The sequence below is a fragment of the Camelina sativa genome, chromosome 13 (assembly GCF_000633955.1).
Source record: "Camelina sativa cultivar DH55 chromosome 13, Cs, whole genome shotgun sequence".
NCBI lineage: Eukaryota > Viridiplantae > Streptophyta > Magnoliopsida > Brassicales > Brassicaceae > Camelina > Camelina sativa.
Genome location: NC_025697.1, coordinates 10,136,153 through 10,158,631, shown reverse-complemented (window position 1 = coordinate 10,158,631; position 22,479 = coordinate 10,136,153). Strand labels below are relative to the sequence as shown.

At 38.0% G+C, this 22,479-nt stretch overlaps 8 protein-coding genes and 1 pseudogene across 9 annotated transcripts in view; 6 read left to right on the top strand and 3 right to left on the bottom strand.

The window, feature by feature from the left end:
* Positions 1-752, top strand: part of LOC104736278 (FBD-associated F-box protein At5g22730-like) — a 2,634-nt gene extending 1,882 nt beyond the window's left edge. Inside the window, exons 2-3 of the mRNA XM_019234725.1 lie at positions 40-186; positions 299-752. Of these exons, the coding sequence (XP_019090270.1) occupies positions 40-186; positions 299-568 (417 nt within the window). The 3' untranslated portion in view covers positions 569-752. The remainder of the gene's footprint in view (positions 1-39; positions 187-298) is intronic.
* On the top strand, positions 2,199-3,122 carry LOC104738108 (putative FBD-associated F-box protein At5g22720). Its single transcript, XM_010458340.1, has 2 exons — positions 2,199-2,848; positions 2,936-3,122. Exons 1-2 carry the CDS (start codon positions 2,199-2,201, stop codon positions 3,120-3,122), a joined length of 837 nt encoding a protein of 278 aa, XP_010456642.1.
* LOC104736277 (F-box/FBD/LRR-repeat protein At5g22660-like) lies at positions 3,962-6,205 on the top strand. Of its 2 annotated transcripts, none has more exons than XM_010456234.2 (4): positions 3,962-4,181; positions 4,306-5,290; positions 5,574-5,711; positions 5,802-6,205. In XM_010456234.2, exons 2-4 carry the CDS (start codon positions 4,346-4,348, stop codon positions 6,078-6,080), a joined length of 1,362 nt encoding a protein of 453 aa, XP_010454536.1. In that variant the 5' UTR covers positions 3,962-4,181; positions 4,306-4,345; the 3' UTR covers positions 6,081-6,205. The 2 variants fall into 2 exon arrangements, with proteins under 2 accessions (XP_010454536.1, XP_010454535.1); XM_010456233.2 differs by having other exon boundaries at positions 5,574-5,714.
* LOC109128347 (disease resistance protein RPS6-like) lies at positions 6,639-8,100 on the bottom strand. Its single transcript, XM_019234537.1, has 4 exons — positions 7,773-8,100; positions 6,947-7,611; positions 6,735-6,864; positions 6,639-6,679 (listed from the first exon to the last, which is right to left on the bottom strand). The coding sequence occupies exons 1-4, from the start codon at positions 8,098-8,100 to the stop codon at positions 6,639-6,641; spliced, it is 1,164 nt and encodes a 387-aa protein (XP_019090082.1).
* LOC104738107 lies at positions 8,520-9,994 on the top strand (annotated as a pseudogene).
* Positions 10,448-12,825, top strand: LOC109124946 (putative FBD-associated F-box protein At5g22720). The gene is given in 4 exon segments (XM_019234400.1): positions 10,448-11,109; positions 11,111-11,611; positions 11,715-11,852; positions 11,955-12,825. Coding segments are annotated over 4 exon segments (1,305 nt in total). The 5' UTR covers positions 10,448-10,722; the 3' UTR covers positions 12,234-12,825.
* On the top strand, positions 12,748-14,686 carry LOC104736276 (putative F-box/FBD/LRR-repeat protein At5g22670). The gene is given in 5 exon segments (XM_019234399.1): positions 12,748-12,839; positions 12,949-13,664; positions 13,666-13,920; positions 14,014-14,154; positions 14,257-14,686. Coding segments are annotated over 4 exon segments (1,428 nt in total). The 5' UTR covers positions 12,748-12,839; positions 12,949-12,989; the 3' UTR covers positions 14,614-14,686.
* On the bottom strand, positions 14,924-17,246 carry LOC104736275 (histone deacetylase HDT2). The gene is made up of 8 exons (XM_010456228.2): positions 17,064-17,246; positions 16,672-16,742; positions 16,266-16,560; positions 16,005-16,171; positions 15,793-15,876; positions 15,589-15,697; positions 15,317-15,434; positions 14,924-15,222 (listed from the first exon to the last, which is right to left on the bottom strand). Exons 1-8 carry the CDS (start codon positions 17,074-17,076, stop codon positions 15,144-15,146), a joined length of 936 nt encoding a protein of 311 aa, XP_010454530.1. The 5' UTR covers positions 17,077-17,246; the 3' UTR covers positions 14,924-15,143.
* LOC104736274 (protein TIC 100) lies at positions 17,504-21,955 on the bottom strand. The gene is made up of 11 exons (XM_010456227.2): positions 21,215-21,955; positions 20,697-20,768; positions 20,481-20,570; positions 20,221-20,394; positions 19,916-20,006; positions 19,693-19,755; positions 19,529-19,595; positions 19,165-19,268; positions 18,958-19,084; positions 18,090-18,868; positions 17,504-18,001 (listed from the first exon to the last, which is right to left on the bottom strand). The coding sequence occupies exons 1-11, from the start codon at positions 21,877-21,879 to the stop codon at positions 17,576-17,578; spliced, it is 2,658 nt and encodes an 885-aa protein (XP_010454529.1). The 5' UTR covers positions 21,880-21,955; the 3' UTR covers positions 17,504-17,575.

Genomic DNA, 22,479 nt, shown 5'->3' with positions numbered 1-22,479 from the left:
TTTTTTTTTTTTTTTTTTTTTTTTTGCTTTGGTGAGCAGTTTCTCTATTTTAACATAGACTTCGACCCACTGCCCCAGTTTTGCAACCTTTCGTGTCTAGAAGCGGAGTTTTCTTTACATTATTTGGAAATTCTGCCAACAATTCTTGAGAGTTGTCCCCATCTAAAATCACTCGTCTTGGTGTTGGTAACGACTGACTTGCACAACCCTATAACTTTTTACTCACTTACTTAGAAAGAATGTGTTATCTTATATACACATTCCTCTTTTGTTTGTTTGGAATGTTGTGCTTATGTAGGAATTTAATCCGTCGAGAGAGGATGTGCAAATAAGTTTCTCATCTGTACCTCGGTGTTTGGTTTCATCACTCGAGTTTGTAGAGATAAAATACTTGGACGGAGGGCCTGCTATAATGGAAGTAGCAAGGTACTTTGTAGAAAACTCAAGAGTCCTCAAAAAACTTGGTCTGCATTTGAGGTTTTCCTCGCACCAAGAAGGATTTTACATGCTAAAGGACCTCCTTGCATTGCCCAGAGGATCTGGCACATGTCGAGTTATAGTTTGTTGACGGCTTGGAAGTTTTTAGGTGGGTTTATTGTGATCAGATTAGAGTAGCATTTCCAGCTGGTTACTTAAATTGGACTTAGATTTTGTATTTTTTGTTGCACTCTATTATGATGTCTTTGGAAGCTTTTGGCTACTAGTTCTGGATGATAATTGAGAGTATGTGACTTTTGTCTTCTCTTAAGCCATCTCTGTTTTGATACCATGCCTTTTCAACCAAATTTTACTACTTGTCTTGTTCGGAAGTAGACCTTTAGACTAGTTCGTTCAAAAAACTAGTACTCTGATTTTGTTGATTTTTGAATGATAAACAAACATCTCACGCGATAAAAAACTAGTATTCACAGATCATAACATCACCTTTTTAGATAAATTCAGAAAAACCTTAATGGAGGAAACGATTATGTTCACTCTGTATTCACAGATCATAACATTTTTCTAACCTGGTCCAAGATTGTATTGTTATGCAGATCTTGTGTATTGTTGTCTGAAAGTGAAAGAAAACAATGAACGAAAGAGGATTAAGAGGTCTTAGAACTGGGGAAGAAGATAGGATAAGTTTGTTGTCCGATTATTTGCGGTGTAAGATACTATCTCATCTTTCTACAGAGGAGTTGTCACTTGTGTTTTCTCCAAGCGATGGAAAAGTCTCTGGCTTTCAGTTCCTGGGTTAGATTTGGACATTTTAGAGTTCCCAGCTGGTTATTATGAATTTGTGAGCTTTTTAAAAAAGTACTTAGACTTCTCTTAAGGAATCATGCATAGACAAGTTCAAACTTGCTTTTGTGAGAAACATATGTGATCTTACATGACGGAGTTGATCCAACATTTGGAACTTTTATGTCGTTGGAGTTTTTTGGTTGGGATGTTGATGCACCTAAGCATTTACACCAGTGAGACTCTGGTGTCCTTCAAACTCAGATTTTGAGTATGTTTCTCTACCTTGTCTCTGTGCATGTCAATGGAGTAGATAAACATTTAAATGTTCTCTCTCTCTCTTTGGATTTCAGATCATCTATCACTACATGAAATATGAACCGCTGCCCCAGTTTCTTTACATACCCGGTTCCATGTGAACTCCTATAAAATATGATTTGGAAATGTTGCCAAACTTTCTTGAGAGCTGTCCAAATCTCAACTCCCTCGTCTTGGTGATGAATTTGGCTTAAACGTGTTACCTTATTGCTTAGTTACAACATTATCAATTCATCATGATTAAGAGAATCACCTTATTCTCCTACTTCTTGAATTGATTTATATGCAAGACCTTATGGAATTAAAACAGGAATGAACGGATTATGCCCTCACCATCATCACGCATGTTCCTCTCGGATTTAAAGGTAAGACAAGTCGGTAGGTTCTTGAGCTGTCCTGAGAACTAAGTACGTTCAATATGTGGTGTGGGCCTATATAAGGCCTAAGAAAAAAAAGAAATAAAAAACATGTTTCATGATTTAACCTAATAAAACAAAAATTCTTGCGCGATAACCAAACTTGACGAGTCTTTCGTCAGTTGGACCAACTTCATCTGTGTCTAATCACCTTAACCATAGCATCTTCCAAAACCCTAAAATCGATGAATTAGGTTAGTAGTCGACCTTGTCACTGCGGTTCAAAATTGCAAAGTGAATATGATGGAGGAAAGGGAAGCTCGAGAGGATTTGATAAGCAAATTACCCGACTCTTTGTTATCTGAGATGATCTCGTATCTTCCGACGACAAAGGATATTGTGAGGACTAGTGTTCTGTCCAAGAGGTGGAAAAGTGTGTGGCTTTTGATTCCCAGGTTGCACTTGGACTCTTGTGAGTTTCCAAATTACAATGCCTTTGTGAGTTTTATGGACAAGTTCCTAGATTTCTCTAGAGAACATAAGTTGGGACTACACAGCCTAAGGCTAAGTCTTCATAAGGATGCAAATGATCTGTCTTGTGTAACGCGTTGGAAAGACTTCTTGGCTATTCCTCAGCTTAAGCATCTTGATGTCGAGTGTCTTCTTGTGAATCGTGAGTGTTTTCAAGTGACGTCCCTAAGCCTTTGTGAGAAACTCCTTTACCTAAGACTCCATCGAGTTCATCTAGGTAGGTTTGTGGTGGCTGTTTCATTACCCTGTCTCAAGACTATGCGTTTAGAAGATTGTTTCTGTTCCAGTGAGGCGAGTCTAGAGTCGCTTATCTCATCTTGCCCTGTTCTTGAAGATTTGAGCATTCTCAGAATAAATTATAATACAACGGTTTTACGTGTGCACTCTCAGACATTAACCAGCTTCACTATATATATGGTTGAGTTTGATGATGATGATGATGATGATGATGATGATGATGATATTATCAGATATAAAGAAAACAAGAGGCTTGTGATTGATGCCCCTAGACTCAAATATTTGAGTTTCGTAGGTTATGCTTATGCGGGTAAGACCATAATCAGTTCTAGTTCCTTAACCAAGGTCAATATTCTTGGCGATTTTCAAGTGAAGGATGATGAAGTAGCCCGTAACTTTTTCACCAGTATCTCGATCGCTAGGGATATGAAGATCTCTGTCAAGGGCTTTCTGTTTTAAAATATTGATGGTAAGAAAGTGAAAGTGATGTGATGCTTTGTTTCTGTTCATGGCTAGACAATAAAGCTTTTTTGGCACTTATCTCTCCTAATTAAAGAATCTGAGCACTTGAAAAATTACGAAGCCTTAACATTTTAGCTCCAACAACATTTACCAATGAGAAAGAGTAGATGTAAACTAATAACCTTAGCAAAACCCCTTGATGAGCTCATATCTTGATCTAACCTTGCCATATATCATGTCGTCGATCTAATCTTTTTAGAACTAAAAATCTTTCAAAGCTTTCGTTTTCAATGCTTTTGACACTTTAATTTGTAAATAAATATTTTCTAAGATCAGAGATACAACTGACTGTCGCCAACCAAATAATCAAAATACTAAACACGGTGGGAACAAATACCAACTTTACTAAATATGATATCCTCACAGAAAGTGTAGATAGAATCAAGTGTATTTCTCCAACCATCCTTCCTTCATATGGATTCGTTATAGCTCTCTTTTTTCAAGATCCTTTATAACCTTAAACGCACCCTAAATGATTTTTCATATGAAATGTTTTTGGATCTGTTCTTCTGATCGAATTCTTGTTCACTTCAAATTCAATCATCGATTTGAGAAGGATTGACATAGCTGCTACGTCCTCGATCAGGAGGAGGGAGAAAAAGTGACGTGTAAAGGAGATTGATTTTTATTGGAACATAATGCTTAGTTGTATTAATTGTTATAATTTGATTGGATAAGTTTTCAATAATGAGTCATGCTTACAAGAGTTTAAAAAGCTTAGGTGTCAACACCAGGTGAGAAACGTTCTACTTTTATTTTTTTTATTTTTACCCGAACCGGTTCTTTTTTTTTCATTCATTACAAATTCTCTGCAGTAAACTCTCATCACTAGTCTAGATTTTTATTTTGTTTTCCATACAAAGCCTTTGTGAAAGATGCATTTCCTAAAGAAGAGATAATAGGTAGACTCATTGTAGCAAATCTGTGAGGGTGGCGAAAATAACGAGGCTATTGGGTTTCATCTGCAGCGACAAATCGACGCTGTTTTGAGTATTGGTATGTCAGATGAATTGAAAAATAATTAAATCATGGAATAGTGGTATCTATATGAAATGCAAATCGTTTGTTTAATGTAGCGGAATAGTTGAATCATGGTTCACATGTTTGTTTTGTGATGCAGATAACTTGTCTTGAATGTTTTTTTCCAAAAGAGAAATCAAATGAGCAACCGAGGAGCAATTCGTAGACATGGAGTAGATAGGATAAGCGGCTTACCTGATCATTTGCTAAGTCATATACTCTCTAATCTTCCTACAAAGAAAGTTGTTACTACTAGCATTCTTTCCAAAAGATGGAGAAAACTCTGGCGTGCAATGCCTTTTCTGGATATAGACCTTGGTGATTTCAACGATGATTTCGCTACCTTTGTCAGTTTCGCCTCTTCGTTTCTTGAAAACTCTAATGAGCGATGCTTAGACAAGCTCAAGCTCTCTTTCGAGAGGGAAGATGTTTATCTGTCATCCTCAGTCTTGTCGTGGGTCCAAGAAGTAGTTAAGCGTGAAATCCAACATCTTGAAGTCATATTTGATTCGGTTGATTCGGTCGATATGATGTTAAAGCTTTACTTATGTGAGACTTTGGTTTCATTGAAACTTCAGAACGTGTGGCTGGAATGTTTCGAGATTGTGTCTTTGCCTAATCTCAAGGTGATGCATCTTGTAGAGAATTTATATGGTTGTGATGATACTATGAAGAACTTGATCTCATCCTGCCCCGTTCTTGAAGACCTAACTATTGTTAAATTGGTAGCTGAAGTCACGGCGAAAGTTTTACAGGTGAGCTCCCCGTCACTAAATAGTCTCAAACTCCTTGTTGATCATGGCGATGGTTCGTACACAGACGATAGTGACGATTGGAAGGTTATCATTGATGCTCCTCAGCTCACCTATCTAAGTCTACATGATCATCAGTCAGCTGGTTTTGTGATAAGCAAAATGGATTCATCCGCAAAGGTAGAAATCAACGTCGCTTTTAATGTGGAAGATATTGAGAATATAGAAGATATTGAGAATATAGATGACTCATTCGAGAGAAGCGCTGTCCATAAATTACTTACCTCACTCTCAAGCGTAAGGGACATGACTTTAAGCGGAACAACTTTGAAGGTGTATACACATATACTCCCTACTTTTCAAAATATAGGATATTTTGAGTAAATGTATGTAGATTAAGAAAATACTACTTTAAAAAAAGTTTAACCAATTATAAATAATACTCCATAATAGAAATTATTAAATTAATCTAAAAGTTGCATAGAAACTTGAAAACATCGTAAAACAAAATAATTTCTGTAAAACATTGTATATTATGAAAGTGGGAGTATATATATATATATATAATTGTTGAATGTGTCTCTTTGGATGAGAATAAAAAAATTGTGTTTTGCAGATCATGCGTCACTACATGAAGCACGAATCCATGCCTCAGTTTCGTAACATGAAGCAGTTATATGTGAAGTTATATATATGTGATCTGGAAATCTTGCCAGGCGTTCTTGAGTGCTGTCCAAACCTCAAATCCCTTGTCGTGGTAATAAATTTGCTTTTAAAAAACCATATATATATGTCATATGTTTCACTTTCACCGTTATAAAAAGATGTTATTTAACATATGCAGAAGCTGAACAAGGTAATGGAAAGAGAGGAAATCAGTTTCTCATCGGTGCCAAAGTGTTTGCAGTCAAGCCTCGAGTATGTTGAGATTAAAAGAACCAAGTATGGAAATGGAGTTGAGATGAAACTATCAAAATATTTCCTCGAGAATTCGCTAGTCCTCGAGAAGTTTACGCTATGCAGACGTTTTCTTAGCAAGGAACAAGAGTCTCTCGTCGTTAAGGGACTCAAGGCGTTCAATAAAGGTTCTAGTGCTGCTCAGGTCAACGTTGTTGTACTTTGAAGATGAGGTTTGAGTTGTTGGAAAGACGTTATGATTTTATTTTATTTTCTAAAACTACAGTTTGGTTTCAATTTGTGAAAACCTTTGTTCGGTTGGGATGTTATATTTGGATCTGGTTTTGAATTTTTCTTTTTCTTAAAAACTGGTTTAGTAATCAAAATTTATTTCAACTATATGTTGCCCTAATTTTGGAATTGGTTCAGTTTTCGTTCGTAGTATTTACCATTTAATTTGGGTGTTTTATTAGTTATATAGACAGGAATAAACTCATGTAGTGTTGTGTCTATGAGATAGAGAAAAGGGCATAGGAGGAGCTGGTTGGGTGTTTGGGGAAATATAGTGGTACTGTTCTGCTTCATAGTAGAAGGAACTTTGGTTTGGTTACCACAGAGTGTGAAGCAGAAGAACTGGAGGGGTAGCTGTGGCCAGTAGGCTATGGAAAGTACGGCAAGCTTAGAGTCTTTTTTTTTTTGCGGTTGAAGACAAGGTCTTGTTTGGGGCCGCCATTAGAAAAACCGAAATCATAGTTAGCTACAAAAACTAACTTCTTGCAGGTTTTTAGATCCCTATAACTGCATCTCCCTGAGACATGTAAGCGGCTGATAAAACAAATCATAAATTTATCTTTTTCCAAAACAAATCTGACTTCTTTACTCTGCTTCCCCAATTTCTTGTAAAATCTTAAGAACCTGAGATTAGGCATCCTTTTAAAGGCTTTCTTATGTATGTGCAACTCCTCAATCTCAGACATATCTAACGATATACCTAAAACCTTTTTCGTACCCTGAGGAAAAGTTGTAAAGATCAGACTATGTTGTAAGAGTTGTAATAAGTAGTATCGGTTCAGATATGAAAAGAGCACTCACAGTGTTATCATGAAGTAGATCCAAAATATCCATGGAATCCACCAGAAACTCCCGTTCTCCAGGCTGGTCAATGGACTGTTTCCGAACAATTTCTCTCCCCATTTCTTGTAACATGCTGTGCATCTCTACAGTGTCACACCCAACATAAATGAGGGACTTATCAACTAGGTTTTTAAACCCAATATTAACACCCAAGTCACTATCTGCAAGTAGCAGCTTGATGTAACCGATGTCCGCACCATTAAAGAAACATGCAATGAGACGAAATAATGCTTGATCATCTTTGTTACTTAACCCATCGTAGCCAACTCTTAATATTATCTCAATCTTCCCATCCAAACCTTTTCGAAGCCTTGGTAACATATCAATCCAATCCTCTTTGTCCCTCCCTCGTAGATGCGAACCCAAAACATTAAGAGCCAAAGGAAGATTACCAGAAAGCTTTGCAACTTCTGACACAAGCTCTGTGAAACCATCAGGTGGAGTTTTTTGCTTGAAAGCAGATCGACATAACATCTCTAGAGCTAGTTTATCAGATGGGAGACCCACTTGGTAAATAAGATCAATCCCATGAGCCCTTAAAAATTGCTTATCTTGAGTAACCACAATGATTCTGCTCCCACAACCAAACCAAGGAGTTCGACTCGCCAAAGCATCTAACACCACTTGATCATCCAAATCATTGATAAAGATCAGAACTTTCATATGCTTTTTATGTCTTTTGTACTTAATATTTCAGAGATAAAATTTTCGTATCTCATCCTATGTTTTTGGTTCAACAAGTGTTCTCAAAGACGTTTCCGAATTCGCTACTCTGTTTCCTTACATGAGAAGGATCCAAACCGTTGAAAACAGGAATCACTATTCTGACCAAACTCTTCTCTACATTTCACAATCTCCGACAACTCGTTAAGGCACCAGCTAGAAGAGGCGTAGTTTTTGGAGAAGACGACAACGGCGATCCTCGAATCCCTAATCGCCTGTGTAAGCTCGGGATCGAGCGATTGGCTTCTCTTGATCTCACCGTCTGTGAATACACTAATCAGTTTCCGATCAAGCTCCTTCAGAAAGTGGCTGAGGAACGTTACGCGGACGTCTTCTCCGCTGAAGCTCGGGAACACGTCGTACACCCAATTGCGTGATGAAAGATCCATACTTGTGAAGATTTATAGTTGACAGGTTCGAAGAAGGAACGTAGGGAGCAACAAACAACGATGGCGAGAACCGTGTGAGCCAATCTGGCTTCTTCATCCTCATAGTATCACTTTCAATTTTTCTTGACACTCTTTTGACTTTGTCTTAGTGACGCCGTCAGCTATTGAGACTTACGTTGAACATAACATGGGCCGTAAGCCCAATATAGAAAAAATATTTTCATCACATTATCTTCGGAACCAAAACCGCCGGTTCGTCAGCTGAACCAACTTCAACTGACCCCTAGGATCTTCCAAAAACCCTAATTAGGTCTGTTCGTTCACCTTCTTCATCTATGCAGTACTTAGTGATTTTTTAAACAGTATAAACACACTGTGGTGCTAAAGAAGTATTTAGTGTAATGTCGCGAGTGAGTATAATGGATGAAAGGAAAGCTAAAGGAATTTGTGTTAAGCGGCATGCAAGTAATTACTTAAGTGTAAAAGAGGATTTGATAAGCAATTTTCCTGACTCTTTGTTATCTGAGATGATCTCGTATCTTCCGACGACAAAGGATATTGTGAGGACTAGTGTTCTCTCCAAGAGGTGGAAAAGTGTGTGGCTTTTGATTCCAAGGTTGCACTTGGACTCTTCCGAGTTTCCAAATTACAATGCCTTTGTGAGTTTTATGGACAAGTTCCTAGATTTCTCTAGAGAACATAAGTTGGGATTACACAGCCTCAGGCTAAGACTTCATAAGGATGCAAACGATCTGTCTTGTGTCACGCGTTGGAAACACTTCTTGGCTATGCCTCAGCTTAAGCATCTTGATGTCGAGTGTCTTCTTGTGATTCGTGAGTGTTTTCAAGTGACGTCCCTAAGCCTTAATATATGTGAGAAACTCCTTTACTTAAGACTCCGTTGCGTTCATCTAGGTAGGTTTGTGGTGGCTTCTTCATTACCCTGTCTCAAGACTATTTGTTTAGAATATTGTTTCTATTCCAATGAGGCGAGTCTAGAGTCGCTTATCTCATCTTGCCCTGTTCTTGAAGATTTGAGCATTCTCAGAATAAATTATAATACAACGGTTTTACGTGTGCACTCTCAGACATTAGCCCACTATAAATATGGTTGAGTTTGATGATGATGATGATGATGATGATGATGATGATGATATTATCAGATATAAAGAAAACAAGAGGCTTGTGATTGATGCCCCTAGACTCAAATATCTGAGTTTCGTAGGTTATGCTTATGCGGGTAAGACCATAATCAGTTCTAGTTCCTTACCAAGGTCAATATTCTTGGCGATTTTCAAGTGAAGGATGATGAAGTAGCCCGTAACTTTTTCACCAGTATCTCGATCGCTAGGGATATGAAGATCTCTGTCAAGGCTTTCGCGGTAATACCTATATATCTAATGCTTTTCCATGAATTTTTTGTTCTCCAATATTCTAATACCTATATATCTAATGCTCTTGCAGTTCATCAACAAGTTTGTGCCATTATCACAATTTTGCAACTTGTCCTGTTTGGAATTAGAGCTTTATTCATTCTACCTGAAAAAGCTGCTAATGTTTCTTGAAAGCTTTCCGAATCTTAAATCCTTAATCTTGGTAATAATTAATGACTACAGTTTATTAGAAATGCATGTGTATGTTATCAAGTAATTCATTGACGTTGTCTGTGTTACTGCAGGGTTTAGTATGTTTCCCTGGGAAAAGAATAAGACTTTCATCATCATTTGTTCCCAAGTGTTTGCTGTCATCGCTTGATTTTGTAGAGGTGAAAAGCAGATACAAGGAGGATGATTTTATTACAATGGAAGTAGCAAAGTACTTTGTAGCCAACTCAGTAAGTGATATCCTTGCTTGGCCAAAGCGATCTAGCTCATGTAAAATCGTAATAAGATAAATTGGTAACATAACTTTTCAGTCTTTTTATATATATATGATCAGACATTGTTGGATTTTGTGAGCTTTGGACATATCTTAATTGATAATCTTTGAGGATTTCAAAACTGTTTTATGTGGTGTTTCTTGATTCTTGACTGAAGCAGCAGCGACGGTACGCATCGTTTCTGATGCTTGCTTCTAATTAGACCTTGCACGTGGTGTGTGGGCTGAAGGCCCAAATATAAACTGATACTAGGCCAGCTATAGTACTGACGGGTCGCTAGTTGAGCCAAAACACAGATTTAAGTTGTCGTTTTAAGCGTTCTGAAAAGGAGTGACTGAGAGTACTGACTAAACTCGTTAAAGACTCCAGATGAAGAAGAGGGTCTGGGATTAGTTAAAGACTCCAGATGAAGAAGAGGGTCTCATCCTCCTTAACTCGTTGTCTTCTTCCTCCTCCATTGTACTCGCCTACTCGGTCGGAGTCTCGAGGACTAAAGAGAGAAAAAATAAAACCTTTCTCTAAATTCTCGCAAACGCGTGCCTAAAGTAGAGCTTGAGTGTTGGAACTTCGCTAAAGACTCCATCTCCGTCTCTAATAAACCCATTAGGTCATTTCATTTTCTTCGTTGCTTTCTGATCTGTTTCTGAAACTCCTCCTCAATTATGCGTACTTAGTAAATAAGTTAGTATTCAAGGGTTTTCACTGTTTCTGAATCTTCGGTTTTAGTTTTGCGAGCGGATTCAATGGCGGATATGATAAGCAAATTGCCTGATTCTTTGATATCTCAGATACTTTTGTTTCTTCCGACGACAAAAGAAGCTGTTAGGACTAGTGTTTTGTCCACTAGGTGGAAAAGTCTCTGGCTTTTGATTCCCAAATTGGATTTGGACTCTTCCAAGTTCCCTGATTACAATGCTTTTGTGAGTTTTATGGACAAGTTCATAGATTTCTCAAGGGAGCACAAGTCGTGCTTGCACAAGCTCAAGCTTAGTATTCACAAGGGTGAGAGTGATCAGTGTTGCGTCACGCCGTGGATTGATTTTGTGGCTACGACTAAACTTGAGCATCTTGATGTTGAGTTTGGTCCTGTGAAGCTTGAGTGTTTGGAAGTGATGCCCTTAAGCCTCTTTTTTTGTCTGTGACACGCTCCTTTACTTAAGACTCCATCGAGTGTTTTTGGGTAAGTCTGAGTCTGTGTCTTTACCTTGCCTCAAGAAGATGCGTTTAGAACACAATGTATATGCCAATGAGGCTGTTCTAGAGTCACTTATCTCGGGTTGCCCAGTTCTTGAAGATTTGGAGATTGTTCGAAGGGTTGATGATAATGTTGATGTTTTACGAGTGCGCTCTCAGACATTAACCAGTCTCAGTATAGCACATGGTTTCAATGATGACGAGGAAATTGAGTATGAATGCTTGAGGGTTTTGATTGATGCCCATAGACTCATGTATTTGAATCTCGATGATGATGTAGCTGAGGTTGCTATTCTTAGCAATTTGGATTCCTTAACCAAGGTTAATATTCTTGGCGATTTTTACATGGTGAATGGTGCTGATGAAGTTGACTTGCGTGATTTTTTCACCAGTATCTTGGGAGTTAGAGATATGAAGATTTCTAACGATGCTTACGAGGTATATATGGCTTTCGAATTCACATATATATGATGGTCTTTCATGATGATAACATTGCTCACCAATATTCTTATTTCCGTTTTTTTTTTTCTCTGGTGAGTAGCCCATTATGTTTCACCCCATGTCAGAGTCACTCCAGTTTTGCAACCTGTCTTGTTTGGAAGTAGAGATTTATTTATGCAACCTGGAAGAAGTACCACAGCTTCTTAAACGCTGTCCGAATCTAAAATCCCTAATCTTGGTAATCACTTGCACACAGTTTAACTCATACAGTCTAAAGATATGTTTGGTGTTACCCGAAATTCATTCATTCATTCTGAGTGTTGTGTGTGTTTGTTTACAGGATTTACTTTCTTCCTCCAGGGCAGAACAGACAAGACTTTCGTTCGTGCCTAGGTGTTTGCTATCATCGCTTGAGTTTGTACAGATAAAAAGCATCTTCTATGGAAATCCTGTTATAATGGAACTAGCAAGGTACTTTGCAGAGAACTCTGTCATCCTCAAGAGACTTGTTTTTCGTTTGAAAGGTTCCGTTGAAGAAGACAATATCCTTGTCTTAAGGGATCTTCTTGCATTGCCGACGCGATCTAGCATATGTAAAATAGAGGCTTGTCGACCGTGAAGATGACTTTTATGTTTGTCTTGTGTTCAGAACTTAGATTGCTTTAAAATCAAAAACAGGATTTTGATTTAGATTGTTGTTGAAATCTGTTATTATGTTGTTGTTTTTTTGTGAACTTTGATCTTGACTCTTGGACTCATGTTGAGACACTTCTTTACTTCCATCAGGTATAGTTTGGTAGTTCCAAGTCTGTTTCATTACCTCGACTCAAGACTATGCGTTTAGAACTCAAATGTTTATGCCAGTGAGTCGGGTCTAGAGTCACTTTATATAATCTTGCCCTGTTCTTGAAGATTTATGCATTGTCAAAAGAGCAGATGATACTATTTTAGTTTAAGTAGTACTATTTTCATCTCTATTGTGATTGTCTGATTTTTCCTTGTTTAGTTTAAATTCAACTACACATTTTGATGATATTTACCCTCTTATTATTTAACTTATTTTTAGTTTAAGTATATTTTGCTTGATTTTATCTAAAGCAAAAATATCGCGGGAAAAGTAACAGAAATATCAAAATAATTTTCCTAATGCCTAAGCCCTAGAAGACGAACCTGAGAAGCAGCCAGAGCACCGGTCCTAATTTCTTTGGCGTGCCGCGAATCGATGGTAAGATATGATCTGTTGAACTCCTTTGAGTTCTGTGTTCTTCAAATTCGTTTTAAGATTCATAATTTTGTGTGTTTAAAAGTTTTCAATTTGGTATTGTGATATGCAGATCTTGTGTTGTGTGTGTGTATCTGAAAGTGAAACAAAACAATGAGCGAGAGAGGTCGTCGTAGAGTTGGGGAAGATAGGATAAGCTTCTTACCTGATCATTTACTGTGTCAGATACTATCTGATCTACCTACTAAGATTGCTGTTAGGACTTGTGTTTTGTCCAAACGATGGAAAAGTGTCTGGCTATCCGTTCCTCTGTTGGATTTGGACGTTTCTGAGTCCCCAGCTGGTTACTCTGAATTTGCGAGTGTTGTCCATCGCTTTCTTGATATCTCTAGGGAGACACGCATACACAAGCTCAGACTTTTTCTTATGAGAAATCAGCCTTATCAGTCTTACTTGTCGCAGTGGATCCACAACGCAGTTATGCGTAAAGTTCAACATTTGGATGTTGTTATATGCCGTTTGAGTTATATAGGTGAGAAGCTGATGCCCCTTAGCCTTTACACCTGTGAGTCTCTGGTATCTTTGAAACTCAATAATGTGACAGTGGCTGATTTCGAGAATGTGTCTCTACCTCGTCTGAAAATCATGCATTTAGTAGACAACAGGTATGCTAATGATGCTCTTTTGGAGAATCTTATCTCATCTTGCCCGGTTCTTGAAGATTTGAAAGTTGTTAGATATGTAGAGAGAGAGTACATCGTTAAGGTTTTACGAGTACGTTCTCAGTCATTAAAGATTCTCAAACTTGTTCTAGATAGTGATGGTTATCGGGCTAGCAAGTATTGATGATTTGGAGGTTGCAATTGATGCTCCTGGACTCAGCTATTTGAGTCTTGAAGATCACCAGTCGAAACGTTTCGTTATAAGTAGTTTGAGTTCACTTGCCAAGGTAGATATTGATGTCAGTTTTGATGCGGTGAGAATTGTATTGAGAAATGTCGCTTTAAAGAGAAGTGTAGTGAGAAACTTTCTCACAAGTCTCTCGAGCGTAACGGACATGACTATGAGTGGAACAACTTTGACGGTATATATATATATATATATATGTCAGTGGAAGTAACTGAGTATTTGGATGTCTCTTTTGATCAAAAACGTTGTCTTTTCTTTGTGTTTGCAGCTCCTCTCTCGCTACATGATAGAGGAACCGCTGCCCCAGTTTCCTTACATGATCCAATTCTGTGCTGTCTTCTATAACTCTGATTTGGAAAAGCTTCCCAACTTTCTTGAGAGCTTTCCAAATCTCAAATCCCTTGTCTTGGTGATGAATTTAGTTTATAAACTTTTACCTTTTGAGTTACTCACATCATCATGATAAAGATAACTGATTGATATACTTCGTGAATGTTTTTTTAATGTGCAGGAGCTGGAGGAATATAAGAAGAACAATCTACTTATTTTCTCATCGTCAGTTCCAAAATGTTTAAAATCATCCTTGGAGAATGTTGAGATTCGAACACCTATAAGCGGAGCTGAACCGGAAATGAAACTAGTAAAGTACTTCCTCGAGAATTCGGCTGTTCTCAAGAAGTTTACTCTGCATTTGCGTTGTAAGAGAATGGAAAAAGAGTCTATCATCTTCATGGAACTTCTGAGATTTAGGAGATGTTCTGCTTCTTGTGAAGTTGATGTTGAACTTGAAGGTACTTACTTATCCAAATGTGATACACAAGTTCTTGTAACGCTTAAATTTGCAGTTTTCCCTTTCAGGATAGTTTAGTATTGGGATTTTATGTATATTTTTAACAGAGCCGGTTAGTTTTTTTATCCGTTACAGTTCATTTTTTATTTTTCGCAATCCTCTTCAGTCTATACACAAGTTCTTCAAACACTAATCCATCTCTAATTTATTTTTCTAGATTTCCATAGACTCATCATGCTTACACACAAGTTCAAGTTTTCTTTTGAGAGGCTGTGTTCGTATGTGTAGAATGATCATACGGTTGCATTGTTTCGAGTTTGTGTCTTTACCTCTAGAGTATATACAATTGGGTTTGAAGATCTTGGGTCACTACTCAGACGGAAACAAAAATCAAGTAATGCATGCGATTTTTTTTAGTCATCTTTCACATTCCAGCAATATTCATACTGAACTACATAGGAAAGTAGAAACTGCAATACTCAAAATAGCTCTTCCAATAGAAAGAGATAAATTCTCAAAATATAAAATAAAAAGGATAAAATCCCAAAAGCACCCTTAATAGTTCATCATCTACTTAAAACCAAAATATCTCTCCTTGATCCATCTCCTTAGGCTCTACCCTTTCCCTTGCCCTTGTTAGACCCCTTGTTGTTAGAACCACCGAACTGTTTGCCCGAGTTGAATGGCCTGTATACACACAACATTGATTAAACATCAATCACACTGAATGCATTTTAACACATCATCGGGCTTATGAGAGATAAAGAAACAGACAACTTACTTCTTGTTGTTACCACCGGATGATTGACCTCCAGACTTGGGGCTCTGGTTCACAGGAGACTTTCCACCCTTTTTAGCTGGGTGTGGTGTGGCTGTGTGTCCTCCCTTCTTCTTCTCTTCTGTACCAATGTAAGACAATGTAGTTCTCTTTCATCAGAATACATACAATCATTCTGGTTATTCGTCATAATTCTATTAAGATTGACTAATCTAAATAGATCTCAACAACAAGACAACTCTGCAGAGACAAAGAAAGAGTTTTATCATTCTAACCTGTCTTCTGAGGAGTAGCTGCTGGTGCTGCTGCTTGTTTTGCCTTCTTTCCCGAGACAGGTGCTTTGGAAGCAGATTCATTTGGCCTCTTCTTGTTGATTGGCTCAGGCTTTTCAAAAAAACATACGAAACAGTAAAGTGAGAAAAAGGACTATGTATTAAGCACAGTAAGCAGAGCAATTGTTAAATTGACAGCATATCTACCTTCTTGGGAGTCTCCTCCTCCTCTTCATCCTCAGAATCCTCCTCCTCTTCATCATCATCCGAGTTATCTTCATCAACATCCATCTACAAAAAAAACATCACCACAAAATTTATCACCAACCTACTCAACTTCTCCGGAATGTATGAATGCACATACTACTATCAGATAAGGAAAAACACAAATCACAGACAGGTACAAAAAAAAAACTCACTCCTTTCTCAGAGTCATCATCGTCATCAGACTCGTCTTCCCCGTCGCCAGAGGAATCCTCATCATCTTCAGATTCAGGCTTCACTTCTTCAAGCTTCACTTCTTCAGGCTTGGCCTTTGGCTTAGAGTCAGCCTTGACAACATTCGAAGCAGCAGCTCCAGCATTTCCTGAAATGTATAATACAATAACATTGGAGATGAGATAACAACTTTTTAAAGAAAAGAAAACAAAGACAATAGTAGCAGCATCCACAACGCTTACCATTGGCAGGAGCAGGAGCAATGGCAGGAACAGCAGCAGGAACATCTTCATCCTCTTCTGAGGAGGAGTAGTAGTCACCATCGTCCTGGTCGATGTTGGGAGATTTGTAACCAACGAAGTGGATGCTTCCTTTGGTACAGTTGTGGGAAAGCTCAAAATCTTTCTCAAAGACAAGATCAAAGCTAATCTGAGGGAACTTGTCTTGAGAAAGGGTTCCAATAACAAGCTTCTTCCTGTCAACAGTCACAGTCAAGACAATAGGTTCTCCCGTTTTCACCTTACCGTCAATCGACGCCTACAAACATAGAGAGAAACACGGAATCAATCAAGCTAGTTCGTTGCAGCTAACCTAAACATATTCAAACAACCTAGTTTTTTTTTAAAAAAAAAATAAATAAATAATAACCTGAGAGATGTGGATGAGGTGGTCTTCTTCAGGCCTCACAGTGAGAGATGCCCCTGGCTTCACTTCAGCTCCTATATAACATTATACACAAGAAATCAAAGATGAGTAACGTTCATCACTTTGTTTACTTTAGAGAACCTAAACGAAACCTAAACAAGCTTAGCTAACAAACGTAACAAAGTATAAACAGATACACACGATTCTAACAGTTTTCAAAATCGAGTAAGAAACTCTAACGAAAGTTAAAAGCGAACACGAAACACACGAATAGATGATAAAGCAAAACAAAAAAACACAAGTTTCTCATGAAACAACCGATCGAATTCTAGAAACGTGAAAACAGTAGAGACGACGGAGATAAATAAACAAGGTTGAAGAAGACAGATGCTTACCCCAGAACTCCATTGTTGTTGAACGAGGAAGAGAAAAAATGAGCTTTTAGGGTTTTTTTCGAGGAAGCGAAGAAAAAGAGAGAATTGCGAGTGAAAGAGGCAGAGAAGAAGAAGAGGTTTTGCGGACATTATATAATCGAGGAGAGGTTTAAGAAGAGCCTCCTAGGGTTCTTCTTGGGCGGCTCTCTCTCTACGACGTCGTTTTGGGTTTAATGCGGCGTAGTATAAAATCTAACGCTTCCATTATTTTCGAATATTGCCTTAATGATAAAATGGTAAAAATCCATCTCACCAGAAAGGAAAAAAATGATAAAAATCCAAATTTATGAATTTAAATATTTCGAGAAGATTCCTCATAAATTATGATTTCAAGAAAATCAATATTCATTAATAGTTTTGGTTAAAAAAAAAAATTTATTGGACAATACAACAACAAAAAATATTCAAATGATTTTTGTCCACAACCAAAGAAGAAGATGTCTGAAAGGGTACAAAAGAGAGCTAAAAAAAAGCTACTGGAAGAAGGCTGGAGGAGGCTCATCAAACATATCAGAACATTTCGTATGGATTTGGAGCGACAAAACCGAGCTCATTTCCCCAACCGGTGTTTTCCAGATTCCGGAATCTCTGAGGTCTTCATTGGAGCTGTTGTTGTTAACAAGAGGAGGAGAAGATGATGATGATGCATTGCAAGATAGTTGTCGTGAGAGAGACATTAACTGAGACTGAGATCTTGAGTTTCCCTTGCTTCTCTGGATACAACCTCGGTTTGATGATGCCTTTGTCATCTTCACTCCGGGTTTGTTTCTTGGCAATGGAGGGAAATGGATTGAAGCTGATGTGTTTTCTGCACCTTTGATGATTCCTGGTTTCACTTTTGATGGTTCTGCTCGATGTTGCTTCCATGCTAGAAATGATCTTTCTAGTCCCGATTGTACCTGCCAAGTTTGTATATATTAATACTTACTTCTTCTAATCGAGACAAACCGAATTTATTATGCTAAAAAATAAGAGAAGGAGTATTACCGCGGGAAAGAGGGTACATGAAGCAAAAGACAATGAGGATGAAGAAAAAGGAGAATTCCTTCTTCCCTTGTCTGCAGATCCAAAACTTGATGGCCCAAGATCATTATCATCATCATCATCATCGTCGTCTTCATCATCATCTTCTCCGCCTTCACCATCATCCTCATCATCTTTGTATTTCTCTTCCGGTTTCTTCTCTTGTCTCTTCTCTTTGGCAGTGACAACTTTCTCTTCTTTTTGAACCGGGACAAAATCATCATCTTCATCCTCTTCAGTCAAACCCATTTCAGTTTTTTTCTCCTCTTCTTGTTCTTTCTGCTTCAATTCTTCATCCATATCCTCTATAGCTTCCTCTAAGCAAATCTCAGCCTCTACTAACTCAAGCTCCTTCTGTATCATCTCCTTTCTCTCTTCATTTGCTTTCTTTTTCTCTTCTGTCCATTTCTCTAACCCGTCAAGCATCGGCTTCACCGATTTCTCGATTCCAAGTATGAATCTTTTTATCGGGTGCTCCTTTTTCACTGCCACTTCTTTCCCATAGAACTCGTCGAAACCAAGTGGCAAAAACTCAACTTTTGAAGGATCCACTTCTTCCCCTTCCTCCACAGTAGGTTGCCAAAATAGTCGAATGCCATGCTCTTCATCCTCGACATAGTTGATTATCCGACCTGTTGGCGTATGCAAAATAATAGGGTCCTCCTTTTGAACAAGTTTCGAAGGATCTTCAGGATCAGGTTCAGGTTCTTTGTTCAGTAAGACAAACTCCGGTGTCACCTCCACTGATCAAGAAAAATAAAACACACAGATATATTCAGTAGAACATCTAAATAGTCAATCATGTAAGACCAAAATCTGTATGAGTCATTACCATTTTTCCACCAATGTTCGAGCTCAGCGGGCATTGGTAGCCTCAAAGGAGCTTTGTAAAAAGAGTTCAACCACATTTCCCTTTCTTGATCCACCTCATCTACGTAGGTTTCCCAATACTCAGGGACCTACCAAAAAAACGACAGATTCTTATGTCAACTTTGTGGTCAGAGAACTAACTCAAAAGCTTGATAAGAAAATGACTCACTTCATAAAATTGGTTAATGAAACCTGGCGCCATCCAAACATCCTCTTCTTCATAAAAATATGGATGTTGAGGATCACCATATGGGCCCCTCTCTTCCCTAATCACTGCATACATAAAAACAAAAACACTTTGAGCTCCCAACTAAATTAACAAAGTACTGTAGAATGAACAGTTTTCTTCCACTTTTCTCATAAGCTGGACATTGCTTGAAATAAAGGCCAAACACATATATTTGAAACAAAATATGATTACTAAAGAGGGTCCTGCACTGATCTAAAGGAATCAAACATGCCCTTAAATAGGCCTTGGCTTATATAAAATACACAGAACAAACAGAAGTAGCAATAAGGAAGAGGGGCAATACTTCCGTCAGGTTTGTTTACAAACATTCGAGCCTTAGCTGCGGCCACCTCCGCCAAACCAGAATGCAGCTGAAAATGATTTCACATCAGTATATTTATCATTCCTTCCTCTTTCGTTGCTGAAAGTTATATGTGTATCACAGAGAACAGAAAAATGGGTAACTACCGCACAAATATCTACGGTACAGCCATGCTCCTCCTCCAAAAGCTCCCCAAAGTAGAATCTACCCTGCAATACCATTAAGATGTGAACTAGTTTCAGAACTATGAATATCCATTAGAGAAAATGCTTCATGGAGGAACAATTTTTAGCCAAACCACTAAAGAAAATGCTATTTTTGGATTACAAAAAATTATGATGTAAACGACCAATTTTTCTTACTACTCACATATAGGATGCGTTCATTAACTTCATAGACACCACACCCATGCATTCGACTGTGCTTCCATTGACCAGCATAGCGATATCGACCTTTCTCCCTGGTATGAAAACCATATAATACACAATGTATTAATAAGGAAAGAGAGGGAAACAACAATAATGACATTTTTCAGCTCGTTATTTTAGTTCAAGTTATTGCCTAGTCCACCAATATATCTAATGAGGTCAATAAACCAAATTCTTAAACCAAACCACTCAAATCAGTGTTGGGAAGTAAGCCATCTAGTAATGAACTTATTATTGCGGACTTACGGTTTCTCGCCAAACTGCGTGACCCACTCTTCGTTTTCATAGAAAGGAACTTGGAAATTCCCATCAGTAAGTGCAACACTGTCCTCAACATCCATTTCCAACCACTTTCTGTCTTCTGGACTCATATAATCTCTCTTGATAATCCTTCCTTCTGCACGCATCTTAGCTTCAAGCCTACATAAACAGAAAGAACAGTATCTTATTCAAACGACCAAGTCCATAGAATCCTTTGGGAAGATTAATAGGAACAGTAATCGTACTTGGAACCTGGCATGGGCTCAATATCAGGAATATCAACTTCGACAACCCCATGACCATCCATGTCATTCTGAAGCCATTCACCCTCATACCTAAAGATTCAATTACAGAGCCAAAACCAAAAAAAAAACATATGTTCGGTCATTGAAAACTAATGTAAAACAGTTACAAGGGAAACAAAACAAAAAACAAGGAAATCTACAAAACAAAAGTAGCACCTCACAAGCCCATCTTCAGCAATATAAACACCTTTGCCTTGAGCCAAGTCATCCCAGACTGTACCTTCGTACCTTTTAGCCAAAAAAAAAAAAAAAAAAACACAGAGAGAAGATAGTGAGATACGAAGCTTCTCAATCAAGATAAAAGTACATACATCACAAAAGCTACCCCAAACAGATGAAGATGATGTTTAAACTTAGTAGCAAGAAAGCTTCTAATGCCTTATCATTCAACCTGCATTGCCATTTCCTTCAATTTCCAGAATTCAAACTCTACTTTCGAGTAAAAAAAAAAGATTCAAACCAAACATCATAAACATTCAATCCGCAGCTTATACAACACAACAAACTAAGAAAGTCACTAACTTTAGAGATTGCTTACATCTGAATTGAAGAAATAAACACCAAATGAATCAAAACATATAAACCCTAAACCCCAAAAAAAATCAAAGCTTTAAACACCAAGTTCACATAAACAAGGAACAGTCAGAGAGAGAGAGAACAAAAAGGGGTATTACGAGCTTCCATCAGGGAAAATATAGCTGACCCATTGAAGAAACTCTTCAATCCTATCAAGCTCCTCAACAACACCTTTAGCATTCTCAATATCAAAATGGTTATCCGGAATCGCTGGATAAGGTTTCCTATAAGGAACATAAAAAGGTTGAATCCCAGGATCTCGACCTTCTTCAATCTCATCGTTAACAACATCCCAATCATCTTCATCAGCCCAAACAGGATCCCAACCAGGTTTAGTCATATCCAAAGGACCATCAGCCCAAATCTCCCTAAGATCTTCTTCCTTCCACCGTTCTGGGTCTCTAGGGAAATCGAATAGATCTTCGTAGAATGTGTACTTGTCTTCTTCCTCTTCCTGCATACGCTTCACTCGCTTCCCGTCGAGCACGCGATTGAACCGGCGGATGTTGGTTTCCGGGTCTGCGTTTGGGTCGGGTGGTATGTCGCTTGGTCTAACGTAGTTGAGGATGCTGTTGTCTTCTTCTTCTTCTTCTTCTCCTTTTGCTTCGTTCTCGGACTCGGAGATGTAGAAGTCGTCGCCGGAGGATTGGGATGATGAGTCTGAGTCGGAGTCTGAGCCATTTGCTTCATTCGCATTGGGTGATTTTTGACTCGGGTCTTCTTGTTGTTGTTGCTTTGTCTCGGTGAGTTCTTCTTTAGCCATGAGGGGAGAGGAGAGGAAGTGGATAGGTGAAGTGTGTTGTTGAGCAGATAAGTGTGTGAGAAAGGGTGAGGCTTTGGGGTTTTTTGTGTAAACGAGCACTCAGACAAAAACATTCGCAGATTATTTATATTTCTCCCCTAAGCTTTTGTTTTTTTTTCAATTTCGGCACTGTAGTTTTGCTTTATTTTCTACTAAATGTACATTGATCTTTCAAGTTTTTTTTTCCTTGTTGGAATGTGTAAAACAAAAAAAAGGAAAAAAAAAAAGGGGTAATGAATTACAATGGTAGTAGAGTTTGAGTGCTTAATTTTAAAATTGAGAGCCAAAATTAGAGAGAAATTCAAAAAATGAGTGAAAATAACTTGCACATTGTATAATTTATCCACTATGTTTTGGTTCCCTAAATTTTAAATGATAAAGATGCATCTAGTAATTTATGTATGGATGCGGATAAATCCATTGTTTTTTTTAAGTTACCTTGTCAATAGAATGCGCAAAACATTTTGGAATTGTATGTAAAGAAAAGCATCAAGAGGACAGATTTTGAAGAATGTTGAATCTATTTGAAGTATCACTTATCGTATATGTGAGACTAGAGAT

Coding starts and splice junctions, on each gene's coding strand:
- LOC104736275 (XM_010456228.2), bottom strand. Junction 16,172..16,265: donor TGCTCCTGCTCCTGCCAATG/GTAAGCGTTGTG, acceptor TATACATTTCAG/GAAATGCTGGAGCTGCTGCT. Junction 15,698..15,792: donor AGGAGGAGACTCCCAAGAAG/GTAGATATGCTG, acceptor TTTTTTGAAAAG/CCTGAGCCAATCAACAAGAA.
- LOC109128347 (XM_019234537.1), bottom strand. CDS start 8,100: ATGGATCTTTCATCACGCAATTGGGTGTACGACGTGTTCCCGAGCTTC. Junction 7,612..7,772: donor ACGGTTTGGATCCTTCTCAT/GTAAGGAAACAG, acceptor TGGATGATCAAG/TGGTGTTAGATGCTTTGGCG. Junction 6,680..6,734: donor CAAGAAATTGGGGAAGCAGA/GTAAAGAAGTCA, acceptor TTGTTTTATCAG/CCGCTTACATGTCTCAGGGA.
- LOC104736274 (XM_010456227.2), bottom strand. CDS start 21,879: ATGGCTAAAGAAGAACTCACCGAGACAAAGCAACAACAACAAGAAGAC. Junction 19,756..19,915: donor TTAATGAACGCATCCTATAT/GTGAGTAGTAAG, acceptor ATGGTATTGCAG/GGTAGATTCTACTTTGGGGA. Junction 18,002..18,089: donor CATGTACCCTCTTTCCCGCG/GTAATACTCCTT, acceptor CAAACTTGGCAG/GTACAATCGGGACTAGAAAG.
- LOC104738108 (XM_010458340.1), top strand. CDS start 2,199: ATGGAGGAAAGGGAAGCTCGAGAGGATTTGATAAGCAAATTACCCGAC. Junction 2,849..2,935: donor TTCACTATATATATGGTTGA/GTTTGATGATGA, acceptor TGATGCCCCTAG/ACTCAAATATTTGAGTTTCG.
- LOC104736277 (XM_010456233.2), top strand. CDS start 4,346: ATGAGCAACCGAGGAGCAATTCGTAGACATGGAGTAGATAGGATAAGC. Junction 5,291..5,573: donor TAAGCGGAACAACTTTGAAG/GTGTATACACAT, acceptor TGTGTTTTGCAG/ATCATGCGTCACTACATGAA. Junction 5,715..5,801: donor ACCTCAAATCCCTTGTCGTG/GTAATAAATTTG, acceptor TAACATATGCAG/AAGCTGAACAAGGTAATGGA.